General features: G+C 40.8%; 2 protein-coding genes across 2 annotated transcripts; both read left to right on the top strand.

Moving 5' to 3' along the window:
- The first annotated feature begins 1,082 nt into the window (after window positions 1-1,082).
- On the top strand, window positions 1,083-8,254 carry galcb (galactosylceramidase b). The gene is made up of 17 exons (XM_084392872.1): window positions 1,083-1,290; window positions 1,405-1,473; window positions 1,562-1,625; window positions 1,728-1,841; window positions 1,947-2,086; window positions 2,170-2,208; window positions 2,795-2,925; window positions 3,097-3,252; window positions 3,360-3,484; window positions 4,544-4,671; window positions 5,258-5,347; window positions 5,433-5,522; window positions 5,699-5,843; window positions 5,955-6,138; window positions 7,476-7,639; window positions 7,731-7,807; window positions 7,973-8,254. The coding sequence occupies exons 1-17, from the start codon at window positions 1,150-1,152 to the stop codon at window positions 8,117-8,119; spliced, it is 2,004 nt and encodes a 667-aa protein (XP_084248998.1). The 5' UTR covers window positions 1,083-1,149; the 3' UTR covers window positions 8,120-8,254.
- Window positions 8,255-9,016: 762 nt separating this feature from the next.
- Window positions 9,017-24,678, top strand: ak7b (adenylate kinase 7b). Its single transcript, XM_084393859.1, has 18 exons — window positions 9,017-9,127; window positions 15,873-16,052; window positions 16,165-16,273; window positions 16,365-16,459; window positions 16,566-16,676; window positions 16,833-16,916; window positions 17,024-17,112; window positions 17,203-17,293; window positions 17,971-18,048; window positions 18,153-18,302; window positions 18,432-18,560; window positions 18,757-18,850; window positions 18,923-19,051; window positions 19,159-19,212; window positions 19,944-20,141; window positions 23,734-23,954; window positions 24,214-24,372; window positions 24,467-24,678. The coding sequence occupies exons 1-18, from the start codon at window positions 9,038-9,040 to the stop codon at window positions 24,500-24,502; spliced, it is 2,097 nt and encodes a 698-aa protein (XP_084249985.1). The 5' UTR covers window positions 9,017-9,037; the 3' UTR covers window positions 24,503-24,678.
- The last annotated feature ends 1,514 nt before the right edge of the window (window positions 24,679-26,192 follow it).

Here is a 26,192-nt window from a genome sequence, read left to right as displayed (position 1 = left end):
AATGCCAGAGATAATGATGTCTTTACCAATGGCTTACAATAACACAGAAAAACGTATTACTAGAATCACCACGTCACAAAAATGAAATCCACAGGTGAATCTTCAACCTGCTTGTACATATATTTTTCATCAAAATCGACCACAGTTGTACAGAATTCCAATATTCAGTTAAGCCATCATCTGACATCAAGCATTATTGTATAGGCTACATTTTCTGTTCATATGCTTCGACTTTGATGAAAAAAGTGTGAACCCAGGGGAAGCATTCACCATGAAACAGCATGGCTTTACTGTCATGTAATGTTAAAATACTGACAATTTACTGCCACATGTCTATGTGACCACAACAAACACTCAAAAAATAACATTTTGATTCAACATGCTTTTAAGCATCTTTTGCCATTTTGATAACAATTAGCATAACAATTTCTGTATTTATTTTCAAATATGACTGCTTTACAGTGACAGAACAACTAATACCACAAAACATCACAGGAATCGATCCATCGCTAATACTTACAGACGCTGAAATTGTTGATTGTTGTTTTCCCACCAAAATGATGTCACTTCCTGGAAGACGGTCTTTTAATAATTAAAGGGATATTGCAAACGAGACTACTCGGATAAAAGGTGGTAAGAAAGCGTGATTTATTTAAAACGGAAAAATGAAGAAACCTGGAATATATCTTAATAAATGGCAGTTTGTCATCTTAGAAATGTGCAGAGAACCAGGAAACATGGCAGACATGACATCAAAAACATTTCTTCAAACAAAATGAGGCCGATTTAAGAATTACCCAAATTAAGTTGCACTAAAAGTTGCACTAACTGTGTTCAAAAACTACAATCTTTTAATCTTTAAAAATAATGAGTATAATATTGTTATCTAATTGGCCAATATTAAAATGATGGAGACATGAAAATGTACATATAGCAGAAATGACTTATTTCTAAAAGCAGATCTAACAAATATTATCATTTTGGTTTTTTGCCCCCGCGACAAGCCGCGCCCTTGTAGATTACGCACGGCCACTGTGACCAATGACGCTTGAGAGGGGCGTAGTTATGGGCGTGGTCGGCTCATCACAGCACCGCCTATCACGGAACATGCAAGTCAGCTGATAATGTTGCAGGAACGCACGAGATAGAATGAACGTAGAAAAACAGTGTTTTGTGTTTTTTAGTATTTTTCTCTGTATCAGTGCTTGTTTAGGCGAGGACTACGATTTAGATGATACAACTGGTTTAGGACGATCGTTTGATGGCATTGGTGGTTTAAGCGGTGGTGGGGTGAGTGTTTTACTTTAGTGCGCTTCCTTTCTCAGAGCTTCTAAAGTGCTTAGTTAGTGAAACTTAACAAAAAACGCTAACGTCTGTGTGAAAACCGATGTGTTTAACTTACAGGCAACCTCGCGTTTACTTGTCAATTATGCAGAACCATATCGGAGTCAGATACTAGACTACCTATTCAAGGTGTGTTTGCTTTGAAAGGAATCTAATCAGGCTACATTTGATGTAATATTATGTCTATATTTACGTTATGTCAATGTGTATTCAACAGCCTAAATTTGGAGCCTCATTACAAATACTGAAGGTTGAAATTGGAGGCGATGCTCAGACTACAGGTACATACAGAGCAGTTTCAGTTTTAAAACCTCTAACTTTAATCGTGAAGGTGTGTTTGCAATATCCAAATGACTTATTTAATGTAAGTTAATGATTTACAGATGGAACCGAGCCTTCACACATGCACTATGAAGACGATGAGAATTATTTTAGAGGATATGAATGGTGGCTTATGAGGGAAGCTAAGAAGAGGAATCCAAACATCACCCTCATAGGTAAAAATGACCTATTGTTCAAACATGCACAAATACTTCTAGTGCTTATGCACATTCAATCCAAAATTGTATTTGGTTTTGTATTTACCTTTTATTAATCAACAGGTCTGCCATGGGCCTTTCCAGGATGGGTTGGAAATGGTGAAAACTGGCCTTATGGTTTCCCTGACATCACTGCCTCTTATGTGGTGTCATGGATTCGTGGGGCCAAGCAGTACCATGACTTGGATATTGATTATGTCGGGGTAAATGCATCTCATATATTCCATTACATTTAAAAACATTTCTGTGGCCGTATTCCTAATCTGACTTTTTTTTGTTTGTACAGATATGGAATGAAAGGCATTTTGACAGTAAGTACATAAAGGTAAGTACTGACAATGTCAGAGTCATAATAAACTATTTGCATAAAAAATGTGTTTTATTTTTTACATTTAATATTTTTAGGTGCCTGCATTGTGGCTTCCTAAGTTCCTATTCTGTTGCTCCCCTCAGAATGACATGGTTAAGCAATAGCTTGACAAACCTACATTGTAATATTACAATATTACAACAATTTGTATTTCAAATAAATGCTATACTTTTGGATGTTCTATTCATCAAAGAATCACAAAATTATCAGAATTATATTAAGCACCACAACTGTTTTCAACATTGATAATAATAAGAAATGTTTCTTAATCCCCAAATCAGCATATTAGAATGATTTCTGAAGGATTATGTGACATTGAAGACTAGTAATTTTAAATAGTTGTAATAATATTTCACAATATTATTGTTTTGCTGCATTAATAAATGCTGCCTTGGTGTGCAGAAGAGACTGCTGACAGACCCTAAACTTTTGAAAGGTGTAATCATGGTGCCTGTTTTATTATTATCTGTTAACATTGGTACGCATATACTGCATATGAAATATAAAAGTCAGAAATTACTTTCTCTGCCTTGTTTACTAGCTTTTACGATATACACTGGATAAAATTGGTTTGGAGAGAGTTAAAATCATTGCCAGTGATAACCTCTGGGAGCCGATCACCTCTGTTATAATTGCTGACAGAGAGCTACAAGATGCTGTTGAAGTCTTAGGGTATGATACTTTTTTATTTTATTTTATTTTTTATGAATGATTACTTATTAAAATATACACATCCCATTTTTAAAGATGAATGAATTAAAATAAAATACACTAGCATGACATGTCAATAAATGTGAAGAATGGTGATGTAAGATCTTCCTGTTGGAATTGTTTGACTGACAGGGTTCATTACCCTGGAACCAGCACTGTGCCCAAAGCCCTGAAGACTGGGAAAAAACTGTGGTCCTCTGAAGATTACAGTACCTTTAATGACAACGTTGGCGGAGGCTGCTGGGCCCGAATTCTCAACCAGAACTACGTCAATGGCAAAATGACAGCGTATGACAACTCTGATAAAGACATTTAGCATTTCCCTTTTTATCATACATTCATTTCACAGAGTGCATTTGACAATTGGAAAAGCAATAGTTTGTGTTCTCTTACAGGACCATATCTTGGAACCTCCTTGCTAGTTATTATGAGGACCTTCCCTTTGGAAGGGATGGACTAATGACTGCAATGGAGCCATGGAGTGGAAACTATGTTGTTGAGTCCCCTATTTGGATAACAGGTATTATCCAAACACCTGTGTATTTTTATGCACTCTAGAGATACAGTACCAGTCAAAAGTTTGGAAACATTACTATTTTTAATGTTTTTGAAAGAAGTCTCTTATGCTCATCAAGCCTGCAGTTAAAAAAAAAAAAAAAAAAACAGTAATATTATGAAATATTATTACAATTTAAAATAATGGTTCTCTTTTTTAATATACTTTAAAATGTAATTTATTTTTGTGATGCAAAGCTGAATTTTCATCAGCAAGTACTCCAGTCTTTGGTGTCTTATGATCCTTCAGAAATCATTCTAATATGCTGATTTATGATCAATGTTGGAAACAGTTGTGCTGCTTAATATTTTTTTTATAACCTGAGATACTTTTTTCAGGATTATTTGATGAATAAAAAGTTAAAAAGAACTGTATTTATTTAGAATAGAAATCTTTTGTAACAATATACACTACAGTTCAAAAGTTTGGGAACAATAACTATTTTTTTTTAAAAGAAATTAGTACTTTAATTCAACAAGGATGCGTTAAATTGATAAAAGGTGATGGTAACGATTTATATTGTTAGAAATGTTTTTATTTTGAATAAATGCTGTTTTTATGAATAAATGCTGTTAACGTTTTACTCATCAATGAATCCTGAAAAAAGTATTCCAAAAAAATATATTAAACAGCACAACTGTTTCCATCATTGATAATAACTGAGTATCAAATCATCATATTAGAATGATTTCTGAAGGATCATAAGACACCAAAGACTGGAGTACTTGCTGATGAAAATTCAGCTTTGCATCACAAAAATAAATTACATTTTAAAATATATTAAAAAAGAGAACCATTATTTTAAATTGTAATAATATTTCATAATATTACTGTTTTTTTTGTTGTTTTTTTTAACTGCAGGCTTGATGAGCATAAGAGACTTCTTTCAAAAACAATAAAAATAGTAATGTTTCCAAACTTTTGACTGGTACTGTATGCATTAATTTTATATGAATCATGTAAGATCATATAGATCATGTGTGATGCAACTAACAAAGTATCTGATTCATAAAATCCTATAAGCCCACACTACCCAGTTTACTGAGCCTGGCTGGACGTACCTGCAGACAGTGGGACACTTCACACATGGTGGGAGTTATGTTGCATTGACTGATGAGAGAGGAAATCTAACAATAATCACTGAAACTATGGTGAGACTTTAAATAATAAAAAATAAAAAAATTCGAATCAATTAGCATAACATACACTACTGTTCAAAAGTTCGCTTAGATGTTTTTTTTTTTTTTTAAAGGTTTTTGAAAAAAGTCTATTTGCTCTCCAAGGCTGCATATATTTGATTAGAAATACAGTAAAAATAGTAATATTATGAGATATTATACATTTAAGTTAACTATTTTCAATTTTAATATATTTTATATTCAAATTATATTATTATTTTACTATAAAATTATATTCCTGTGATGGCAAAGCTGAATTTTCAGCATAATCTCTCCAGTCGTCACATGATCCTTCAGAAATCATTCTAATATGCTGATTTGTCACTCAAGAAACATTTCTTCTTATTATCAATATTTCATATTTTGTGGATGAATAGAAAGTCCAATATAAATATTTTCTAATAATATAAATGTTTTATTGTCACTTTTGCTGAATATAAGTATTAATTAAAAAAGAAAAATCTTACTGGCCCCAAACTTGTGAACAGTAGTGCACGTCTTAATGGTCTTTATATTTGTATGTAAACATATTATTCTATTTTTTCTGGGTTTTTTTTAGACCCATGACCACTCTGTGTGTATAAGACCTCCTCTGCTTCCCTATAATGTCACGGCCCAGAATGTAACATTCCATCTGAAAGGGACTTTTGTAAGTGCTGTTTGATGTGGTTTAAATGAGTTTATTATGGACTAAATGAATTTATGGTAATATATGGAATAACTTTTTTTAACAGGCTTCGATCAGTGAACTGCAGGTGTGGCATTCAAAGTTTGATTTCAAGACAGACAAGACAGTCCTCTTCCAAAATCTCAAGCCTATTAAAGTAAGTACATACACAAAATCAATAAAATTAAAGAATTGTCTCATGATATAACCTCTTTAAAAACAGTAGGCTATAAGGGTATGTTTTTGATTTTGCCTGGGTTTATTATTTACGGATGTGTGTTTCATAAAATGACATCTAATGTAATATTTCTGTGTGAATTGTGAATGCTATAGGTAATAGAGGGGTCTTTCAGCATTGAGCTTGATGTTGACGAGGTATACACATTTACTACTGTAACAAACGGTCAGAGAGGGAGTTACCCAGATCCTCCACCCACTGCTCCCTTTCCTAAAAAGTACAAAGATGATTTTGATGTCCGTAAGTAACTTTGTTGTAATTTTTTCCCCTTTTTTAATTATTTTTTGCATACTTTTCACACAACAGTCTGTGTTACTCTAACAACTGGAACTTTGGCTTCCTATCTCTCAGCTGGAAATCCATATTTCTCAGAGGCTCCAAACTTTGCAGATCAGACAGGGGTCTTCGAATACTTCACGAACCTGACGGATCCTGGACCTCATGTTTTCACTCTGCGACAGGTGGTCACTCAGCGTCCGGTGACCTGGGTTGCAGATGCTGATCAGACAATAAGTGTTATTGGTGATTATAAATGGTGAGAGCAGCAGTGTTAAATATGGTTTGCATAACATTTGTCAGGATTTTATGACTATCATGTACAGGGCCGTCCCCAGCATGGGGCGGGGCTCAGCGCGAGTTAGAGAAAGCGGACTAGCGCAGGGCCCAGTGCGATCACACGGCCCTGATTATGTACACTACCGTTCAAAAGTATGGGGTCAGTTAGATTTACTTCTATTCGGCCAGGATGCATTAAGATGAGCAAAAGACACAGTAAACGCATTAAATTACACTAAAGACTGGAGTAATGGCTGCTTAAAATTCTGCTTTGTCATGACAGGAATATACTACAAAAATAGAAAACAGTTATTTTAAATGGTATTAATATGTCAAAATATTACTGGTTTACTGTATTTTTGATCATATAAATGCAGCCTTGGTGAGCATAAGATACTTATTTAAAAAGAATTGTTACTGACTCAACTTTTAAATGCTAGTGTACTTGTGTGAATTAAGAAAATAATAATTAGAAAATCATCTTTATATTAGAAATAAACGATAATTTACGTAATTCGATTCTATTGATTAACTTCATACAGGTATTGAACTGAACTGAACTTTACAGCAGAATTTAATTCTGTTTGCATCACTGATGATTATTTTCCTGTTTATCACTAGCCCTTTCACACATACAGTCTTTACTGGTAAATTACCGGTAAGAGATCATGTGTGAACAAGACTGAAAAAAATACTGGTAAATTGGTCGGTGTTCACAGTCTGTGTTTAAAATCTGCTGCAATCGATGGAAACAGTCGTGTGTTTAGTCAGTCTTAGAATATTTCAGCTAGTCGTTAAGTGGGTATCCGGCATTACCGGTAAAAAGCCGGAACGCCATGCTTGTGTGAACAGCATATTTGTGTATTTACTGGTGAAATCATTCTGGCAATTTTACGGTTATTTACTGGGATTGCTGTGTGAAAGGGGCTACTCTGTAACAATGCGGGAACCGGCAAACATTCAACATAACTATATTCACAAAATAAACATAAATAACAAACCAAAAGTAAAGCATAAATTATATGTAACATATAAACATAATAAGACACAACATAAATGTCCCAGGCCTGGTTCTTTCTCATCTTCCACTGTCGTCACTCCTCCTTTTATCCTTCTGGAGCTCCTCCGTGGGACTCGAGACCGGTGTGGTGCACAGGCGACGCTCATTAACACCGGCCTCGCTCCGTCCCCACGGCTCTCGGCCCCGCCCTGCTTGCCACACACCATAGAGCTGCTTTGAAACAATGTACTGTATAAAGCTATATAAATTGAGGCGACTTGACTTATTAAAAGCTCTGTGTATTTTACGATTATCAGGCATGACCTAATGGTGTCATGCGACGTGTACATGGAGGCTGTGCACACTGGTGGAGTCTTCATTGCTGTCAGAGTGGATAAAGGTGGAGGAGTCGTCCGAAATACAAAGGGAATCTTTTTCTGGGTGTATGCAGATGGCACCTACAAAGTCACCAATGACCTCAGTAAGCATCTGAAAAATAAAAGTTTGTTTCTTCCCCTACTGCTGTAAGTTTGACTAGGCCAGGTCATGTATGCAAAACCTTTGTTTGACAGGTGGAATGACAGTTCTTGCTGAGGGACAGTCTGGAACTAGAGCGCGGGTATGGTACACACTGACCCTTACAGTCAAGGTTTGTTATATTATATAGAAATGTTCCTATACATATTAATTGCCGAGTTATTCCTCTATTTTAAGTCTTACCTGTTGTGACTTGATTCTCATTTCACCATACTGTTGGATTTGCACTTTTTCATGAATAAACGCAGCTGATCGATTATTTCTTCTCTGTTTTTAGGGAAACTATGCATCAGCAGACCTCAATGGCTATGCTCTCTGGAATAATGCAGTGCTCTGGGAGCCACGGCATGGATGGGCGGCCATAGGCACTAGTTCTTTTGAACTTGCACAGTTCGATAATTTTGCTATAGAGGCTTTAGCCTGATCTTTTTTGGTTTGCCATTGTTGTGACACTGTAAACAAGCAGACTGGAAACACACATTTTCTTGTATCTGACTAATGTGATTATGAAGAGATTTAATGAGTTTTTAATTTTTAAGGTTTCAGTTATGCAGCCATAACCAATGTGTCTTATTATTATTATTATTATTAATAATAATAATAATATAATAATATATAATTTAAACCACTTGTGTGATTCAGAATTTCTGAAAATTAACAATATTGTGTCTACCAAGGATCTTCCCCATCTGCGGGTAAATCAGATGATTCATCATCTAGCTTTGACCAGATAATGACCACAAATGACCAGCATGATCAATCATGCACAATATCAGTGCTTCATTGTGAATATACCAAAAAATTAAATATAACTAGAGCATTTCAGGGTACCAACCCTGGTCTGCTTGTATTCTTCAGTGATCTGCTCTGCTCAATGTTTTAAACCATGCCATCTTCTGACACCCACTGGATGTTAAAAATTCTTCAATACGAAGGTTGACAAGCAAAGAATCAATAGCCTATATGTTTGCTGAATAAATGCCTTGAAGATTTCCTTGCATGCAGTCGCAGAACCATTCAAACAAACAAACAAAATAAATAATTGTAATAATATGGACAGCAAATGACAATCAATGCAAGACCTTTTTTTTTTACAGCTTAGTCATATTTATATGAAAAAATATATATAATATACATTCAAATGAAATTAACGTTAAAAGGTTATAAATATGTGTGTGTGTGTGTATATATATATATATATATATTGTGTGTGTGTGTGCGTTTTGTTATATTATTTATAGAGGCTTTTAAGCGCCTACACAATGAGTTTAGTTTTATATTTTAGTAATGAAAACAGTGTGAATGCATCCGTTTCCTAGCAACAGGACAACAACAACACAGTATGGCGGACAAGATTGAGGAGAGACCGCCGAAATCCATGCGGGTTTTTATCAACAATGTTGATAATTACACAACGAAAAATATTGCAAAGGTAAGTTATTTTATTTCTTTTTATAATATTGCACCAAAGTTGCAGCGGCACAAATGCATTCTTAACCCTCTAAAAAAATCGTTATAGTCGAAAACGTAGGCTAATCGATTACCTAACCTAACCTCTGTTCTCTCTAGAAGAGGGAACGAGTATTGCGTAAGTTGCTTACGCTACGGGTAAAGTCATCTTTTCTCGAGATATGAAGCCAAAAAATTGTCCTTCATTTTTATAATCTTGTCAATTCAGTGCAGCAGCCTGGCGTGACGTCACGCCCAATGGGGGCGCTAGGCGCCCTCATGGGCCTTTCACATAGGACGCGGTATGCGCGGCGCTGCGCTATAAAACCCATTCATTTCAATGGCTTGCGCCGCGCAAGGACGTTTTGTTGCTGCGTCGACCAAAGCGCAAGCGCAGCGGTGCGCATCATTGGCGTGCTCACTCGCACGCCGCGGTCAAAGTTCAAAATAGTTCAACTTTTGCCGCTGCGCTCTGTGACGATTACCAGCGCGGCCAATAGAATCGGGGGATCCAAACAAGCACGGAAATCAAAATGGATGAACGGCTAGTACTGTGTGTGTCGGAATTTCCTGAGCTGTACGATACAAGTTTGAGGTCGTATAGGGACATCGTCTATCGCTCGCTTCTTAGAACGGGACAGATACATTGTTTGCTGCTGACTGAAAGGAGGAACAACAGACGTAATAGAGCTCCCGCTAAAAGTTTTTAAAACTCCGCCTACGTCATAGCGCAGCGCAAATCGCGTTGTATCTGAAGGGCAACGCTGAACCCAGCGGCAAGCGCCGCGCATACCGCGTCCTGTGTGAAAGGCCCATCACGCGTCACAGCCCGCCAGAAGGGGTGTGGTTAAGCGTATAAAAGGAAGGCTCAGAGGCTGGTTCACTGGTTTTCGTCAATGAAGCGAATGAGCTCGTGGCGCGAGCACGGCGGATTACGCAATACTCGTTCCCTCTTCTAGAGAGAACAGAGGTTACGTTAGGTAACCAATTACGTTTTCTTATGAGAGGTTCTCTCGTATTGCGTAAGTTGCTTACGCTACGGGAACACCCTTGTCAACGCCGTGCGCGCCCAGCATCCACTGAATGAGTCCCAGGGAAAGCCCGGGGAACACGATAAGTGGGAGCCGGGCGGCCAACAGAATGGCTAGCGCATGTACATAAGCACACAGTAGGGAGTGCAGAGCGGCCCAGCCGGTCTGTACTGAAACCGACACAACCCTTATAGTGCAGCTCAACCAGGAGAGCTAAATCGAACAGCAGTAGCCTGCGCACGAGAATGTGGGCCGGGCATACGCGCGACTTAGACAAAGACTTTTGATAAAAGTTTAGCCTGCAGGGCGGGAACTTCCAGGTTGTAAAACCTAACAAATGTAGAAGGGGAGGCCCAGCCCGCCACTGTACAAATGTCATGAATGGAAATCCCGCTGGACCAAGCCCACGACGAGGCCATGCCTCTAGTGGAGTGAGCTCTGATGCCCAAGGGGCACTGCAGGTTTTTAGATGCGTAAGCAGCCGCAATAGCGTCCACTATCCATCTGGACAGACTGTGTTTCGAGGCGGCGAGACCCTTGGTGTGCCCACCAAACGAAACGAAAAGCTGCTCCGAGCGCCTGACAGCGGCGGTGCGCGTGATGTAATTTCTCAGTGCTCTGACAGGGCAGAGGAGGTTATTATCGACCTCGCTGCCGGATGCCGGCAAAGCTGAGAGAGAAATGACTTGCGCTCTGAAGGGAGTGCCCATCACTTTGGGGACATAACCGTGCCTCGGTTTGAGAATGACTTTCGAGTCATTAGGTCCGAACTCGAGGCACGCGGCGTTAACTGATAACGCGTGTAGGTCACCCACACGTTTGACTGATGACAGAGCTATCAGAAAAATGGTTTTGAGCGTGAGATATTTGAAATCCACAGTTTTTATCGGCTCAACGGGATGCGCTTTCAAGGCCTCTAAGACCAGGGAAAGATCCCAAATAGGAACCGACGGGGGCCGCGGGGGATTCATCCTCCTGGCTCCTCTAAGGAAGCGGATGATGAACTCGTTCCTGCCTAATGCCATGATCCCATGCGCCGAGTCGGCGAACGCTGAAATGGCCGCAACATACACTTTGAGCGTGGAGGGGGACCTGCCCATGTCCAACAGCTCTTGAAGGAAGCAAAGCACCCCACACGTATGTGGGTCCAAATCTTTGGCGGTGCACCACTTATCGAACACAGACCATTTTGATGCGTAGAGGGAGCCCTAGACTGTGTGATCGTCTTCACAACCCCTTTTGGCAGGTCAATGGGTATTCGTTGATTATCCATGCATGCAGAGACCAGCGCTCTGGATGAGGATGCCAGATCGAGCCGTGGGCTTGCGAGAGAAGGTCTCTCCTCACCGGGATCGGCCATGGGGCTGTGTCTGCCAGCCGCATTAACTCCGGGAACCACGTTTGATTCTCCCAGTGCGGGGCTATGAGGAGCACGGAGTGGCGCGCTTCCCTGATTCTCCTGATGACCTGTGGCAACAGTGAGACCGGGGGGAAAGCGTACAGCGGGCCGCTGGGCCAGGTTTGGGCCAGCGCATCCTCGTTCTTCGAAAAGAACCTTGGGCAGTGAGCGTTGTCTTTTGATGCAAAAGGGTCGACTTTCGCTTTGCCGAAAAGGCACCACAATAACTGGACTGTCTGGGGATGCAAAGACCATTCCCCCAGGGGAACATTGTCTCTGGACAGTCTGTCTGGACCATCGTTCAGGTGACCAGGCACATGCGCGGCTCTCAGCGAGCGCAGTGAGTGCTGAGCCCAAACGAGTAGGCGTTCTGCCAGGACGCAGAGAATTTTGGATCTGACACCGCCCTGACGGTTCACGTAGGACACCACTGACGTATTGTCCGTGCGGACTAGTACATGGTGATCCCGCAGGTATGGGAGGAAGTGCTTCAGCGCATTCTCAACCACCAGCATCTCTAGACAGTTTATGTGAAGGCGATTCTCCTGGTCTGACCAGAGGCCATAGACCGGTCTGCCCTCGAAAAGAGCCCCCCAACCTAGGTTGGAGGCATCTGTCGAGACAACTTTTCGGTGCGAGACAACTCCCATTGTCACCCCCGTGTGGTACCATTCGGCCGCCAGCCAGGGCTGCAGGGCTGAAACACAGCCCTGATTCACACTGATTCGCGAGCCGCCGGCAGTCCAGGCTCGGTGAGGCACTCGCGCTTTCAGCCAGCGTTGTAACGGGCGCATGCGCAGTAAGCCCAGCTGGAGCACAGCTGCAGCTGAGGCCATATGGCCCAACATTCTCTGAAATGTTTTCAGCGGGACCCGGCTGCCTGTGTGGAAAGACGCGGCGAGATGTCGAATGCGGCGCGCGCGCTGCATTGACAATCTGGCCGTCATAGCCACCGAGTCCAGTTCTATTCCCAGAAAGTTGCCGCTGTTCTGTGAGACATGAGCTCTGTCTCTGACTGCGCCAGTATCAGCCAGTCGTCCAGATAGTTCAATATCCGCATCCCATGTCTTCTCAGGGGAGCGAGAGCAGCGTCCATGCACTTCGTGAATGTACGGGGTGCTAAAGACAGGCCGAACGGCAGGACGGTGTATTGATATACCTGACCGTCGAAGGCGAATCTCAAGAATGGCCTGTGATGGGGTATAATCTGGATCTGAAAATATGCGTCTTTCAGATCGAGAGAGATAAACCAGTCCCTCGGGCGAATTTGCGCGAGGATTTGTCTGGTTGTGATCATTTTGAACGGCCGTCTCATGAGAGCTCTGTTCAAATATCTCAGATCTAAAATAGGTCTTAGAGCTCCGTCCTTCTTGGGTACGAGGAAATAACGGCTGTAAAAGCCCGTCTCACTCAGAGAAGGATGCACCTTTTCTATAGCCCCCTTGTACAGCAGCTTTGCTATTTCTGCTTGAAGTAGGTGCGCTACTTCTGTATTCACTCTCGTCTCGGTCCGTGCTCGAAAGCGCGGGGGACGGCGAGCGAATTGTAGCGAATAGCCCTGCTTTATAGTATTCAGCACCCATTCTGACACGCCCGGAATCGCTTTCCATGCTTTCGCACGCATAGCTAGGGGTCGAATGGTCTCTGGGTTCAGATCGCCGCACTGCGCGGGATGGGGAACCTGTATCAGAGAGGATGGGGCGGCGCGTGCGTGCTTTAGAGGATCTGAACCCCGGGACAACTGTGTGACAGAGCGGGCAGTGGGTAGGTGTGGGCACGGGATCGTGGGCACATTTCCTACACTTAGCACTCGAGCGGCGCGTGCCCGCTTTATGAGAGTGCGCTCTGTGGGAGATACCGGGGGGATCGTGCTTGTGTGTAGGGGTGAACACAGAGATGTGGGCACATTTTCTACACTCATAACACCCTCGGCGTGAGCCGGATAACCAGACATTACACTCTTTTTGAGATTTCTCTGGGTCTGTGTGCAGGCGACCGAGTTGTATAACTGACTCGTTGGCTGCGGTGTACACTGCTGCAGTAGCCTTTTCTAAGGGGACTGACAGAGGTGGGCGCTTTGATGGCAGTCCGGCCGCGGCGGGACTCAACCATCTTTTCCTCCCTGCGGTTGCTAGGAGGACTTCGCGGGCTCGGGCTTCAGCGCTATCTTGGGCCGGGGTCCCCGAGGGGGAGGCGGTCTGTGACGGCTGGTCGAGCGCGATCTAGGGTGGCCGCCCTGTCGTCGCTGCGAAGACGGAGGCTGAGAAGAGCGCTGTGACGAGCTGCGTGCAGGAGGCTGATTCTGAGAGCGGCCTGCAGATGAGCTCGAGCGGCGGGGCAGGAAGAGATTCATAGCCTGCAACGCCTTCTGTACCTCCGAAAAACGATCCACAATCCCGCTTACCGCTGGGCCGAAAAGACCGGTGGGGGAGAGCGGGGCGTTGAGGAACACGGAGCGCTCAGACTCGCTCATATCCGCGAGCGTCAACCAAAGATGTCTTTCGGTGACGGTGAGCGAAACCATGGATCTCCCGATGGCTTGTGCCGCGGACTTTGTAGCGCGAAGCGAGAGGTCCGTTGCGCTGCGCAGGTCCGTCAGGACAGCGTGATCCGGGCCTTTCTCGTCCATTTCGCGGAGGAGATCGGCTTGAAGGATCTGGAAAACAGCCATCGAGTGCAGGGCGGAAGCAGCCTGGCCGGCGGCAGAGACGGCGCGGCCGACGAGAGCTGATGTGGTCCTGCAGGCTTTGGACGGCAAGGCAGACTTTGAGTGCCATCTAGCGGATGGCGGGCAAAGGTGCGTTGCGACAGCCTCTTCTACCGGGGGGATTTGAGTATATCCCTTCTCGACGGCCCCGTCTACTTGAGAGAGGGTCGAGGAGACCGGAGAGCGGAGTCTAGCGGAGAAGGGGGTGCTCCAAGACTTCGAGAGCTCGGTGTGAAGCTCAGGCAGGAAGGGTGCTGACCTAGAGGCAGGCGCTTGGCGGCGGCTAGGCAGAAAACACCCATCGAGTCTGTTGGGCGTGGGCGCCTTCGGTGGGAACCACTCGAGGCCCAGTTGGTCGACCGCCTTAGTGAGGAGGCGGAGAAGCTCCGCGTTGACATTGGCGCGGGACCTGCTAGACTCCCGTGTCAAAGAGGAGGCGGAGCGGTGAGATCCGGACCACTCTTCGCTGTCCTTGGCTAGAAGAGAGCAGCTGTCGCCGATAGCAGCCTCGTCCGCTTCATCCCCTGAGGCGACGGCAGTGCGGGCGAGAGCCGGCAGCTGCGCGTCGGAGAAGGGGGGCGGAGAAGGAGAGAGCGAGGCTCGCGGTAAGGAATCCGGCGAGCACTCAGCTGCTGCATCGGGCTCCGGTGGCCTCTGGGAGCGGCGCTTCTTCTTGCGCGGCCCGGTGGAGGCAGGCGGAGAGACAGCGGGAGCGTCGAACGAGGCGAGTCGAGCCCGCAGGGTCGACATCGACAGTTCTCTACGCAGAATTCGCAGCCCCCCGAAGAGAGAGCGAGGGCTGCGTGGTCTCGTCCCAGGCAGAGAGCGCAGATCACATGGCGGTCCCTGTCGCTGAGCGGGGCTCTGCACGAGCCGCAGGAAATGCGAGGCATTTTGAATCAAACGCCTCGCGCTCTTTTAGAATAGTGTGTCGCGGCGGCGAGCACACAGTGAAGCACAGTAATAAAAGGATACTATCGCCGGATAGCGAAGCAGGCACGGATGGCTGAAGGCGGCGAAGACGACCGGCTTCCTCAGACTCTATCCTCGGCTTGCTGGTCGCTTGATTCGACGGCGGCTTCTCTCAGAGTCCAGCGATGCAGAGAGCTTCGCTGACGAGACGAAAATCAGTGAACCAGCCTCCGAGCCTTCCTTTTATACGCTTAACCACGCCCCTTCTGGCGGGCTGTGACGCGTGAGGGCGCCAAGCGCCCCCATTGGGCGTGACGTCACGCCAGGCTCAGTGGTAGGCTGCTGCAGTTGCCGCTGGGCAGCCAATGAGCACGCTAGATAGCCTGCTCTAGGTCTGCCTGCTGCTGCACTGCATTGACAAGATTATAAAAATTAAGGATAATTTTTTGCCTTCATATCTCGAGAAAAGATTACTTTACCCGTAGCGTAAGCAACTTACGCAATACGAGAGAACCTCTCGTAAGAGAACGGTAACGTATAAGTTAGCCCAATACTTGCAGTGAAATTAGAAAGATTGGCTAACTTGGTTAGCTTGCTTCAGATGAATTACAGCATGTCACATCAAGACACTGCTTGAAATTAGGGCTATAATGTCCATAATTTATTATCCTGTATTTAGTTTTTAGACTCGTGTGTAGTTGGTGCATCTCTTGTGGACTTGGGTGAGGCTGATGTGGAGGAGGACGAAGACAGGCTGCAGGATGAGCAACCCAAAATCAAAGATGCAACCTTCCAAATTGTGGGAACAGTTTCCAGCCAAACAGAGGAGAAGTGCAGTTTTATCTCTGAAGTGTACAACGTAAATAAATCACCCATGTACTACAGCATTGTGAAGAAGTCTTTCATAAGTTGTAACTTACAGTCTGTCACTTTACTATTTTTTCTATAACATCCCTTTTCATCTCTACCAGCACTTGAAGCGTGAAGAGCTTCTCCATCATCTGATGAAATGTGATGTGATCATTTTTGATATTACTCAGCATGCTGATCAGATAACTGAAGCACAGTGGGCCGTCTCAGGTAGGCTATCACATTTTTATTGAATGTTGCTACTTCCTGCTATGAACCTTTTTCTTGAGCAGATGCTAGTTAAATTATCATCCAATCACAGCTCTTCATACAGAAATGGACACTTTTTCTGGACACAAGATGTTTATCCTGGTGTCAACCATCATGACGTGGGCTATGTCTAAACCAGTCGATAAAGTAGGAATAAGAACACTGTTATCAATTATCAAGTATGCTACTTTATTGATCAGCATGTAAACATGATTAAAAGGTTGTATTAATGAATATTTTAACTCCACAATAGGATGACCCAGAGATTCCTATTACAGACGAGCACTACAGGAAAAGAAAAGCACACCCCAACTTCCGTGATCATATCGAATTGGAGAAACTTGTGCTCAAATTAGGCAAAACTGTAAGCAAGAAACCTTGTGGGATAATAATTTTTCCATTTTGGTTGAAAATTCATGCAATATTAAATAATTGTACACACTAGTTATGGTAAGATATTTCAACACTGAGCATGACTTTAAAAGTGTGAAGTTCATATTTATTTATGAATGATTTTCAGAAAAGCTCCCTGTTCTCTACATATGTTGTTGCATCAGGGCTACAATATGGAATGGGAGAACACATGTTTCATTTGTTTTTTAAGGTAAATCATAGTGGACAGACATTTAAAAAATATTACTTTTGTAAATACTTTTTACTAATTGAAATGTTGAAGTTAAATAGTTTGTTGTGTTGCGTTGCTCTATGCAGATGTCATGGGAGGGGGAAGTCTCCGAGGTGCCCATCTTTGGTGATGGCTCCAATATTATCCCCACTATTCACATCAATGATCTGGCAGGGTTAGTGTAATTGTGGAGCTTTTTATGACTTCATCCAGGCAAAAGCTAAATTATTGGGCATTAACATCCGTTTGATTCATATTCATTAAGGATCATCCAAAATGTCATTGACCACAAGGCAAAGTCACAATACTTTGTTGCTGTTGATGACTCCAAAAACACAATGGAGGATATCATAAAGGTGAGATTTTACACATTCAGTATATGGGTCATTGACGAATAAGGTTTTTAAAAGTGTAAAAAAATAGAATGGAGATATAACTATATTTGAAACCATTTTTTAGTTTACCTAGGTGTTAACAATAAGATTTTGTGGTTTGTACAATCAATTAACACTGTTTTTTGTGTTATATCTGCTTTATATTTGTATTATTGTAGTTCCTTTAGTTATTAAAAACAATATTATTCCATTGAAATATTTACTATATCGGTTTTACCGAATGACCTTTTGACACTTCAAAATCTTTAAAATACCTTTATATGTAGTAAAATATAATTAAAACCTTTTGGATTCAGTAAAATAGATCAAGTTGTACTACCTTACATACTTTGGATGTTATATATTTGTTTTTTTATTATTATTAAGGCCTTTGGACAAAAAAATGACCCGTCACGTCATTGACCCATATATATATATATATATATATATATATACACATTATATATATACACACACACACACACACACACACACACATACATACATTATATACATATACATATATATATATATATATATATATATATATATACATACATACATACATACATACATACATTATATATATACACATACATATATATATATTTTTTTTTTTAAGTTAATGGTTCTCATGCAAGTAAATCTTCTTCCTCAAGGCAATAACACTTGTGCTTGGACCAGGAAAAACTCAGAATGTTTCAAAAGAGGAGATTTATCTTATACGGGAGCTGACAGTAAGAATCAATGTCAATATTGTTCTGACATTCTACAGAGAAGATTATCAATATTGTACATTTTTGGTTTTGTATCAACTATGATATCTTTTTACTTTCTTCAGCAAAAAGATATTGATTCTTTGCTTGTCAACCTTCGTATTGAAGCACTGTATCTGAAAGACAATTTTAACATCCAGTGGGTGTCAAAAGATGGCATGGTTGAAAACATTGAGCAGATCACTGAAGAATACAAGCAGACCAGGGGATTGTTGGTACGTTGAAATTCTCTAGTTGTGTTTTTTCTCACAGAATGTTTGTTTTTGGTACTTTTTTTTATGTTGGTCTTTTTGGCTCAATCTAAAGTTTCACAGTACAAGAACCTGTGTTTGTGTGTGTCCCAGCCCCTTCGTATCTGCATCCTGGGACCACCTGCTGTTGGGAAGAGCACTATAGCAGAGAGGATATGCAAGCATTACAAACTTCATCATGTTAAACTTAAGGAGACAATCACTGAAACATTAGTCAACCTGGTGAGTGTTATACAAAACCCAGAATTTATTCAGAACCAGCAAAGCATGTTCAAATAATTCAGATTTGATTTAAAAAAAAATCATTATAACAATGTCGATATAAACAACTCCCTGCAGTGACCTTTTCTGTTTTTCTACATTGAAAAATAAATGTAAATTTTATAGATTTATACTGATGCTTAGTTGAATTAATCAGGAGTCGTGCGTTCAAACGGAGGACATGGAAAATGATGAGGGTGAAGCTCAAGAGTTTCTGGACACTCTGAAGGAAAACATGAATGAGAATGAAGGTTGTATAATTGTAAAAAAATTTGGTGCTTTATATTGAAATTATATATTAAGTTTTTGTTGTTGTTTTTTAGGACGACTGGATGACCAACATGTGATTCGTATAATGAGAGACAAACTCAGGACTAAACCCTGTATGAAGCAGGGCTTCGTTTTGGACGGTTTCCCTAAGACATACGAGCTGGCGAAGCAGTTATTTACTGGTGAGAAATGTGCCTTTTTTAGGTGATATATGAACAAATTAAATCATGATTCTGATTAATAATACATGAGTTTTGATTTGCTGCATGATTATTTAAATATTCAACAGGTGAAGAAGAGCCTGAAGACTTGCAATCTAAACACGAGAAAAAGATCATCCCAGGTGTGTAATTTATTAATATAATGTATAATGCAGATTAGAAATCCATTTTTTTCCCCAGACTTCTCCATCATAATTATTAGCCTTAAGATTTGAGGCTTGCATGACTGATTTGAACTCATTTAACTACAGTACTGTTCAAAAGTTTAATGTTTTTGAAAGAAATCTCATGCTCGCCAAGGCTGAATACAGTAAAACAGTAACAATACAGTAAAATCAGTAATATTGTGAAATATTATATATTTTTAAATAACTGTTTTCTATTTTAATATATTTTCAAATGTAATTTATTCCTGTGAGGGCAAAACTGAATTTTCCACATCTGTTACACCAGTCGTCAGTGTCACATGATTCTTCAGAAATCATTCTAAACTTTTCTTCTTATTATCAATGTTGAAAACGGTTTTGCTGCTTATTATTTTTGTGGAAAATGTGATACATATGTTTTCAGGGGGCTTTAGAAAGTTTAAAAGAATAGCATTTATTTGAAACAAAATATTTTGTAACATGATAAATGTCTTTACTAACACATGAATTGAATGTATCCTTGCTTAATAAAAACGTACTTTTTTAGCTCAGCTTTACATTATAGTGGTAACTTTTGTGAACACGGTCAATAAGAGGTGTTGTATTTGTAGACAGAATACCCACAACTCATTTAAAAGAAATACTGTAACAAGTGGCTTTGAAATTCAACATGATCCTGGAGAAACAATCATTTGTCTGTTCTCCAGAGTTTGTGTTCTCTGTTGACGCCACTGATGATTTCCTGAAAAACCGTGTTCTGAATCTACCCGAGACTGTTGTAGAGGGAACTTCCTACACCCCTGAACAGTTCCCACGCCACTTGGCCCGTTTCAGAGAGAGAAATGTAGAGGATCAGACAGTGCTGAACTTCTTTGAGGACCTAGAGATTCATCCTGAGCACTTAGGTAACATTGAAGGAGTGAACCAAATCCTGTTTTAATGAAGTCCAGTAATACTGCATCTGTTGAGCTAGCTAATACAGACCAAGCATAAAGGTATGGTCACATTTACAGCTGTTCTGTGAAAATCCAGTCAATTCAATAAGAATCCACGCAAATTTTGCATGAGTGCGAAAAATTTCCACACACAGATTTTGCAATGGGTTCAAGAGAAAGCTTCTGAAAGTGACTTATATGTGAGACACACTCATAGGATGTGTTCACACTTTGGTTTGATTAAAAAACTAAATTGCTCTGTAAGTGCGGTTCATTTGAATAAGTGTGAATGTTGCCATCCAAACCTTGGTGTGCACCAAACAAGCGGACCGAGGTCCAAGACCCACCTTTTCAGGCCGCTATTTAGTCTCGTTTATAAGCTGTTAGTGAGTTCTCAGATGGTAAAATTCCCACCAGGTGTACAAACAACAAGCTCACTTAGCCCAACACACAGCATCGTTTAGGCAAAAGAATACACACTCACCGACTAATTTATTAGGTACACCTGTTCAGCTGCATGTTAACGCAAATATCTAATCAGCCAATCACATGGCAGCAACTCAATGCATTTAAGGCATGTAGACAAAGTCAAAACAATCTGCTGAAGAGTGGGAAAGAAAGATGATTTAAGTGACTGAACGTTGCATGCTTGTTGGTGCCAGACAAACTAGTTTGTGTATTTTAGAAGCTGCTGATCTACTGGGAATTTCATGCACAACCATCTCTAGGGTTTTACAGAGAATGGTCCGAAAAAGAGAAAATATCCAGTGAGATAAAGCAGATGGGCTACAGTAGCAGAAGTCAGTTAAAGGAATAGTCAGATATGGGAAGTAACGGAGTACAAATACTTCGTTAGGCCCCGATCACACCTAACGCGTTTTTCAACTTGAAAAACGGGAGGCACACAGCACTGCCCCGATCACACAGAACGAGCAGTGCGCTGCGTTTTTTTTATGTTGCTAGGCAACCACCGAAACAGCTGTCCTGTCAGTCAAGTAAACGTCAAATCAGCCTTTTATTAACTTTATTTACTTTCTGTTAAAATTGTGGTAGTTGGTTCGTGAAGTTCGTTGGTTGGTTCGTTGGTTCCCCCTCCTTGAACTGCCACCTTACCGTGGTGGAAGGGTTTGAGTACCCAAAGGATCCTAGGAGCTATGTTGTCCGGGGCTATATGCCCCTGGTAAGGTCTCCCAAGGCAAACAGGTCCTAGGTGACGGGTCAGACTAAGAGTGGTTCATTAACCCTTTTTGAAGAAATTTAAAACGAGGACCGTGACGTCGCCCGGCATGGCGCAGCCGGGGCCCCACCCTGGAGCCAGGTCGGGGCTTGTATGCGAGCGCCTGGTGGCCGGGCTCTCCCCCATGGGGCCCGGCCGGGCTCAACCCGAAGCAGCGACGTGGGGCCGCCCTCCCGTGGGCTCACCACCGGCAGGAGGGACCGTAAGGGGCCGGTGCAAAGTGGATCAGGCGGCAGTCCCGATCCCTGGACAAGGAAACTAGTTCTAGGGACGTGGAACGTCATCTCGCTGGCGGGGAAGGAGCCTGAGACAGTGGGAAAAAACGTGATGACGTCGGGTGCTTTTTCCGCTCGGAGTTGCTTTTTTTTCAACTGCAAAAAACGCGAGGCGCAGCAGGCGGTAAAACGCGAGGCGCCTGGGGCGCATAAACAACGCACAGAACGCTCACTGCCATAGGAAAACAATTGAAAAAAGGCACCTCTTACTGCAAAAAACGCGTCAGGTGTGATCGGGGTCTTACTGTACTCAAGTAGATTTTTCAGATATTTTTACTTTACTATTTATTTTTGTTCCAACTTTTTACTTTTACTCCTTACATTTTTAACGTGAATATCGGTACTTTCTACTCCTTACATTTTACAAAATTGGCTCGTTACTTTAGTTTCAAATAATTTCAGTGGAGTTACCGTTATTATTTTTCACGTCATCAACCCTTCGCAGGGAGTTTGATTGACAAGCTATCTGACCAATCATAATCCGCCATCCGCCTGTGTCCTCTCTCCTCCGCGATGTATTTTTCACTGCATGAGAACATGGAGTGACGTAGCTTGTCGGACATAGCAACGGTAACTAAAGGGGGCGGGTCTTTGCGAACGGTCAATTGGATGGGAGTATACGTTGCACTTTATGCACCACTACAAGACGACTCAACAGATTCGGCGGCATTCATTCGCGGCAAATCATTACATACATGTAGATGTCTTTAAGGGGAAGATTAGAAAAGAGGATCTGTGAATTCTCACAGAATCACTATTGAATTCATATCTTGCTACTTAGAATCTTATTAACCTGGAGTCCCAGTCTGTCACAATAATCATATAGGCTATGTGATGTTTTAGGCCTATAGGCAGACATCCATTTAAAATGTAGGCAATGGCATATAAAGAACTTTTTTTCCAAATCCACTTAAGTTTCTCAGCTTGCACTCTAGTAACATTTGTGTGGTCCAGGTAGCTTTGCATAAAAAAAATTGTTGTCATTCGCAAGGCTACTTTTAATTTTATACTTTAAGTAAATTTCCAAGCCTGTACTTTGTTACTTTTACTTGAGTAAAGAAGTTAAATCAGTACTTCTACTTTTACCAGAGTATTTTTTAACACAAGTATCTTTACTTCTACTTGAGTACGGGAAGTGAGTACTTTTGCTATCTCTGGGAATAGTTAACTTAAAAAAGAAAATTGTCATCATTTACTTACCCTTAAGTTGTTTCAAACCTGTAGGAATTGCTTTCTTCTGCTGAACACAAAGGAAGATATTTTGAAGAATGTCGGTAAACAGACAGTTGATGGACCCCATTGATTTCCATAGTAGAAAAGAAAAAAAAGACTATGGAAGTCAATTGGGTCCATCAACTGTTTGGTTACCGAGATTCTTCAAAATATCTTGCTTTGTGTTCAGCAGAAGAAAGAAATTCATACAGGTTTGAAACAACTTGAGAGTGAGTAAATGATGACAGAATTTTCATTTTTAAGTGAACTATTCCTTTAGTTGCCACTCCTGTCAGCTAAGAACAGGAAACTTTTTTGCACAGGTTACAATTTGCACAGGCTCACTAAAATTGGACAATAGAAGATTGGAAAAAACGTTGCCTGGTACCTGACGAGTACTTCCAGCAGGATAACGCGCCATATCACAAAACTCAAATCATCTCAAACTGGTTTCTTGAACATGACAATGAGTTCACTTTACTCAACTAAACACTGTGAATGCTAAACGAACCAGGACGTGATGTATCATTTTCTTTTTTTGGTCCGTACCAAAAAAAACTCAAGACAACCGAACTACAAGTGTGAACACACCCTTACATCGCTACACTATTGACAATAAAAATAGACATTTTTGCCAACAAAATTTCACTAATGTGACCTTACCTTTAGGAGTGGTATTGTGACGTTTAAACAGTTTTGACTGACATCTCGCATACCTCGCTTGAAAAGTATGCTTGTGCTATATTTCTTTACAATAAATACGACTTGATTTAACTAATGTGTTTAAATTAATTAAAAGTGTGGCCTAACAGTCTAAATTTATTTCTTTTTATTGCAGAGATTACAAGCAATGATGACAATGAGTACTTGCTGGTCAGTGAGAAGATTTGCAAAAAAGTAGGCAAACCAAAGAACTACAGGCCGATCTCAGAGGAGGTGGAGGAAGAAGAGCGACGGCAAGCTGAAGAGCAGCTAAAGAAACAGGCGGCGCAGAGGGCCGAGGCAGAGCGGCAGGAGGAAGAAGAGGCCCAACAGAGAGATCAGCGTTGGAGGGAGTGGGTAAGCACATGACATTATATATTTTTTAAAGGAATTTAAGATTAAGGGCCAGATTTACTAACAGCTTGCGCCAGCAGCTGTTATTATCTTTTGGCGTTAATAAACTACTGTCAGGATTTATTAATGACACAGTGAAAAAATTAGCGATGAAAGGTCTTTGACTTGCACTCATTTTTTTCTTGTCATTTAATGTTTTGCTATTGCAGAAAAATATGTTAGACTAGCAGCTCATCAATGAGATTTTGGTGTGTGTTTTAAGAATCAAAACCTTGAGGAGCTGAGGAGACAAGACCATGACTTGTTGGAATCTCAGTCAGAAGCTTTCAGGAACTACCTGATGAGGGATGTGATGCCCACTCTCACCCAAGGCCTCATCGAATGCTGTACAATACGTCCTGATGACCCCATAGACTTCCTGGTAGGTTGGTCCTCCTAATAACAGCTGCACCTTATTAGTTTAATTGAAGGTATTTTCTGGAAAATTCTCTCATTTTGTCATTTGTATCTTTCAGGCTGAGTACCTTCTCAAAAATAATCCTGAAGCGTAATAAACGTGGACATTTTTGTGCCCTGGGTTTCATCAGCAAGTTTAACTTCTGTTGGTTTGTTTTGTTCTAAACAGTTTTATTTCAGTCTTAATGTTAATTTAAAATCTGAATCTTTAATATACAGTCCATGATTATGAATAATAATTATGCAGTAATGCTGTAATTAATAAATACAATGCAAAATCAAATGGAAAAACTCATTTCTTCCACTGTTTATCTACTTGTGCATTTAAAATGCGAAAAACATCATAATAAAATAAAAGCTTGGTAGAATGAAGCTGTTAATTGGAAGTTAATTTGTGCAAAGTTTGTCCATCATGTCATGATTGCTCTGATTGGTCCTCTGCTTTCAAAGATTAATGTTACAAATGGTAGATAATTAACAGACCCTTTTACATAGCACATAATTAATTTCATTAGTAAAATAAACAAAATACTGCACTTTAGTTGCCTTAATATGATAATGAATTAACATACTCCTTAGCTCTAGTTTCTCCTTTCTCGATCAGAATAATATAATACTAAATAATATAATGATACAAATCAGAAGTTCCACAAAGATTACAAGAGTCCAGTTTACAATAGGCAATATTATTTTCCAAGCCATGAAGAATAATATGATAATCGGCAGCAGAAGATGCAGATAAACAATAAACCAGGTAGGAATTTACAACAAGTCAAGCGGAACGACAAGAGATGTACAGCTGCTGAGGACAAGATCGTGAATGACAAAGGACATGTGCATGAGGTTAGGCAGAAATATTGGCTGTCTGTAATATGGATGGGCCCCGGAGTGGAAACTCCGAATTCAGCTTCTCAAATAGGCGAACATCAGTGATCAGAGATATGAAAATTTAACATAACCTTCTCTGACCTTAAATGTAAATATTGTGTTACAAAAAATGAATCATATGGAATGTGCAGTAGATTAAATTGTTCATGGCATGTTTCACGGCCAAAATGAGTTGTTCATTATATTTATGACAACATTTTATTGTACATTGGCTTAGTTTACCTAAAATGGTTACTCAATATAAAACAATCTATATAATTTAATATACACTGCAGTTAAAAAGTAACTTAGTGTCTGTAATTTTTTTTTTTTTTTATGAAATGATTTTGAAATAAGTCACCAAAGCTGCATTTATTTTATTAAAATAATACAATAAAAACAACAGTATTGTGAAATTATTACAATTTAAAGTAACTGTTTTGTATTTTAATATATAAAATGTAATTTATTCCTGTAATGGCACATGATCCTTCAGAAATAATTTTAATATGCTAATTTATAACAATTATCAACATTTAAATCTATTGTGCTTTTATTTTTGTGAAAACTATGCTACTTTTTTTCAGGATTATTTGAGAAGAAATTTCAAAATAATTATTAGTTTGTAATAATGTGAGTCTTTACTGTTACTTTTGATTCATTTAATGCATCCTTGCTGAATAAAAGTATTCATTTCTAAGAAAAATGAAATGTATGACCCCAAAATTATGACCAGTAGCGTATACTTTTTAAAGCCACTGTGTTTTCAAGACTGGCAGGTTACTGAATGCATCACTAGATGGCACTCCTACCCAAGCAATATAAGACATTTAGAGTCTTTTCCTTTAAGAACCCCTCCACAACCACTGAAATTGTGACAACCGAGTTGACCAAATTCTGTAGAAACATTTATGTACA

Source organism: Rutilus rutilus (genome assembly GCF_951802725.1).
Source record: "Rutilus rutilus genome assembly, chromosome: 21".
Lineage (NCBI taxonomy): Eukaryota > Metazoa > Chordata > Actinopteri > Cypriniformes > Leuciscidae > Rutilus > Rutilus rutilus.
Note: the sequence above shows the minus strand (reverse complement) of the source record. Positions and strands in the feature narration are given on the sequence as shown.

Coding starts and splice junctions, on each gene's coding strand:
- galcb (XM_084392872.1), top strand. CDS start 1,150: ATGAACGTAGAAAAACAGTGTTTTGTGTTTTTTAGTATTTTTCTCTGT. Junction 1,626..1,727: donor AGGCGATGCTCAGACTACAG/GTACATACAGAG, acceptor AATGATTTACAG/ATGGAACCGAGCCTTCACAC. Junction 2,087..2,169: donor TGGATATTGATTATGTCGGG/GTAAATGCATCT, acceptor TTGTTTGTACAG/ATATGGAATGAAAGGCATTT.
- ak7b (XM_084393859.1), top strand. CDS start 9,038: ATGGCGGACAAGATTGAGGAGAGACCGCCGAAATCCATGCGGGTTTTT. Junction 18,303..18,431: donor AGCAGACCAGGGGATTGTTG/GTACGTTGAAAT, acceptor TGTGTGTCCCAG/CCCCTTCGTATCTGCATCCT. Junction 18,561..18,756: donor CTGAAACATTAGTCAACCTG/GTGAGTGTTATA, acceptor TGAATTAATCAG/GAGTCGTGCGTTCAAACGGA.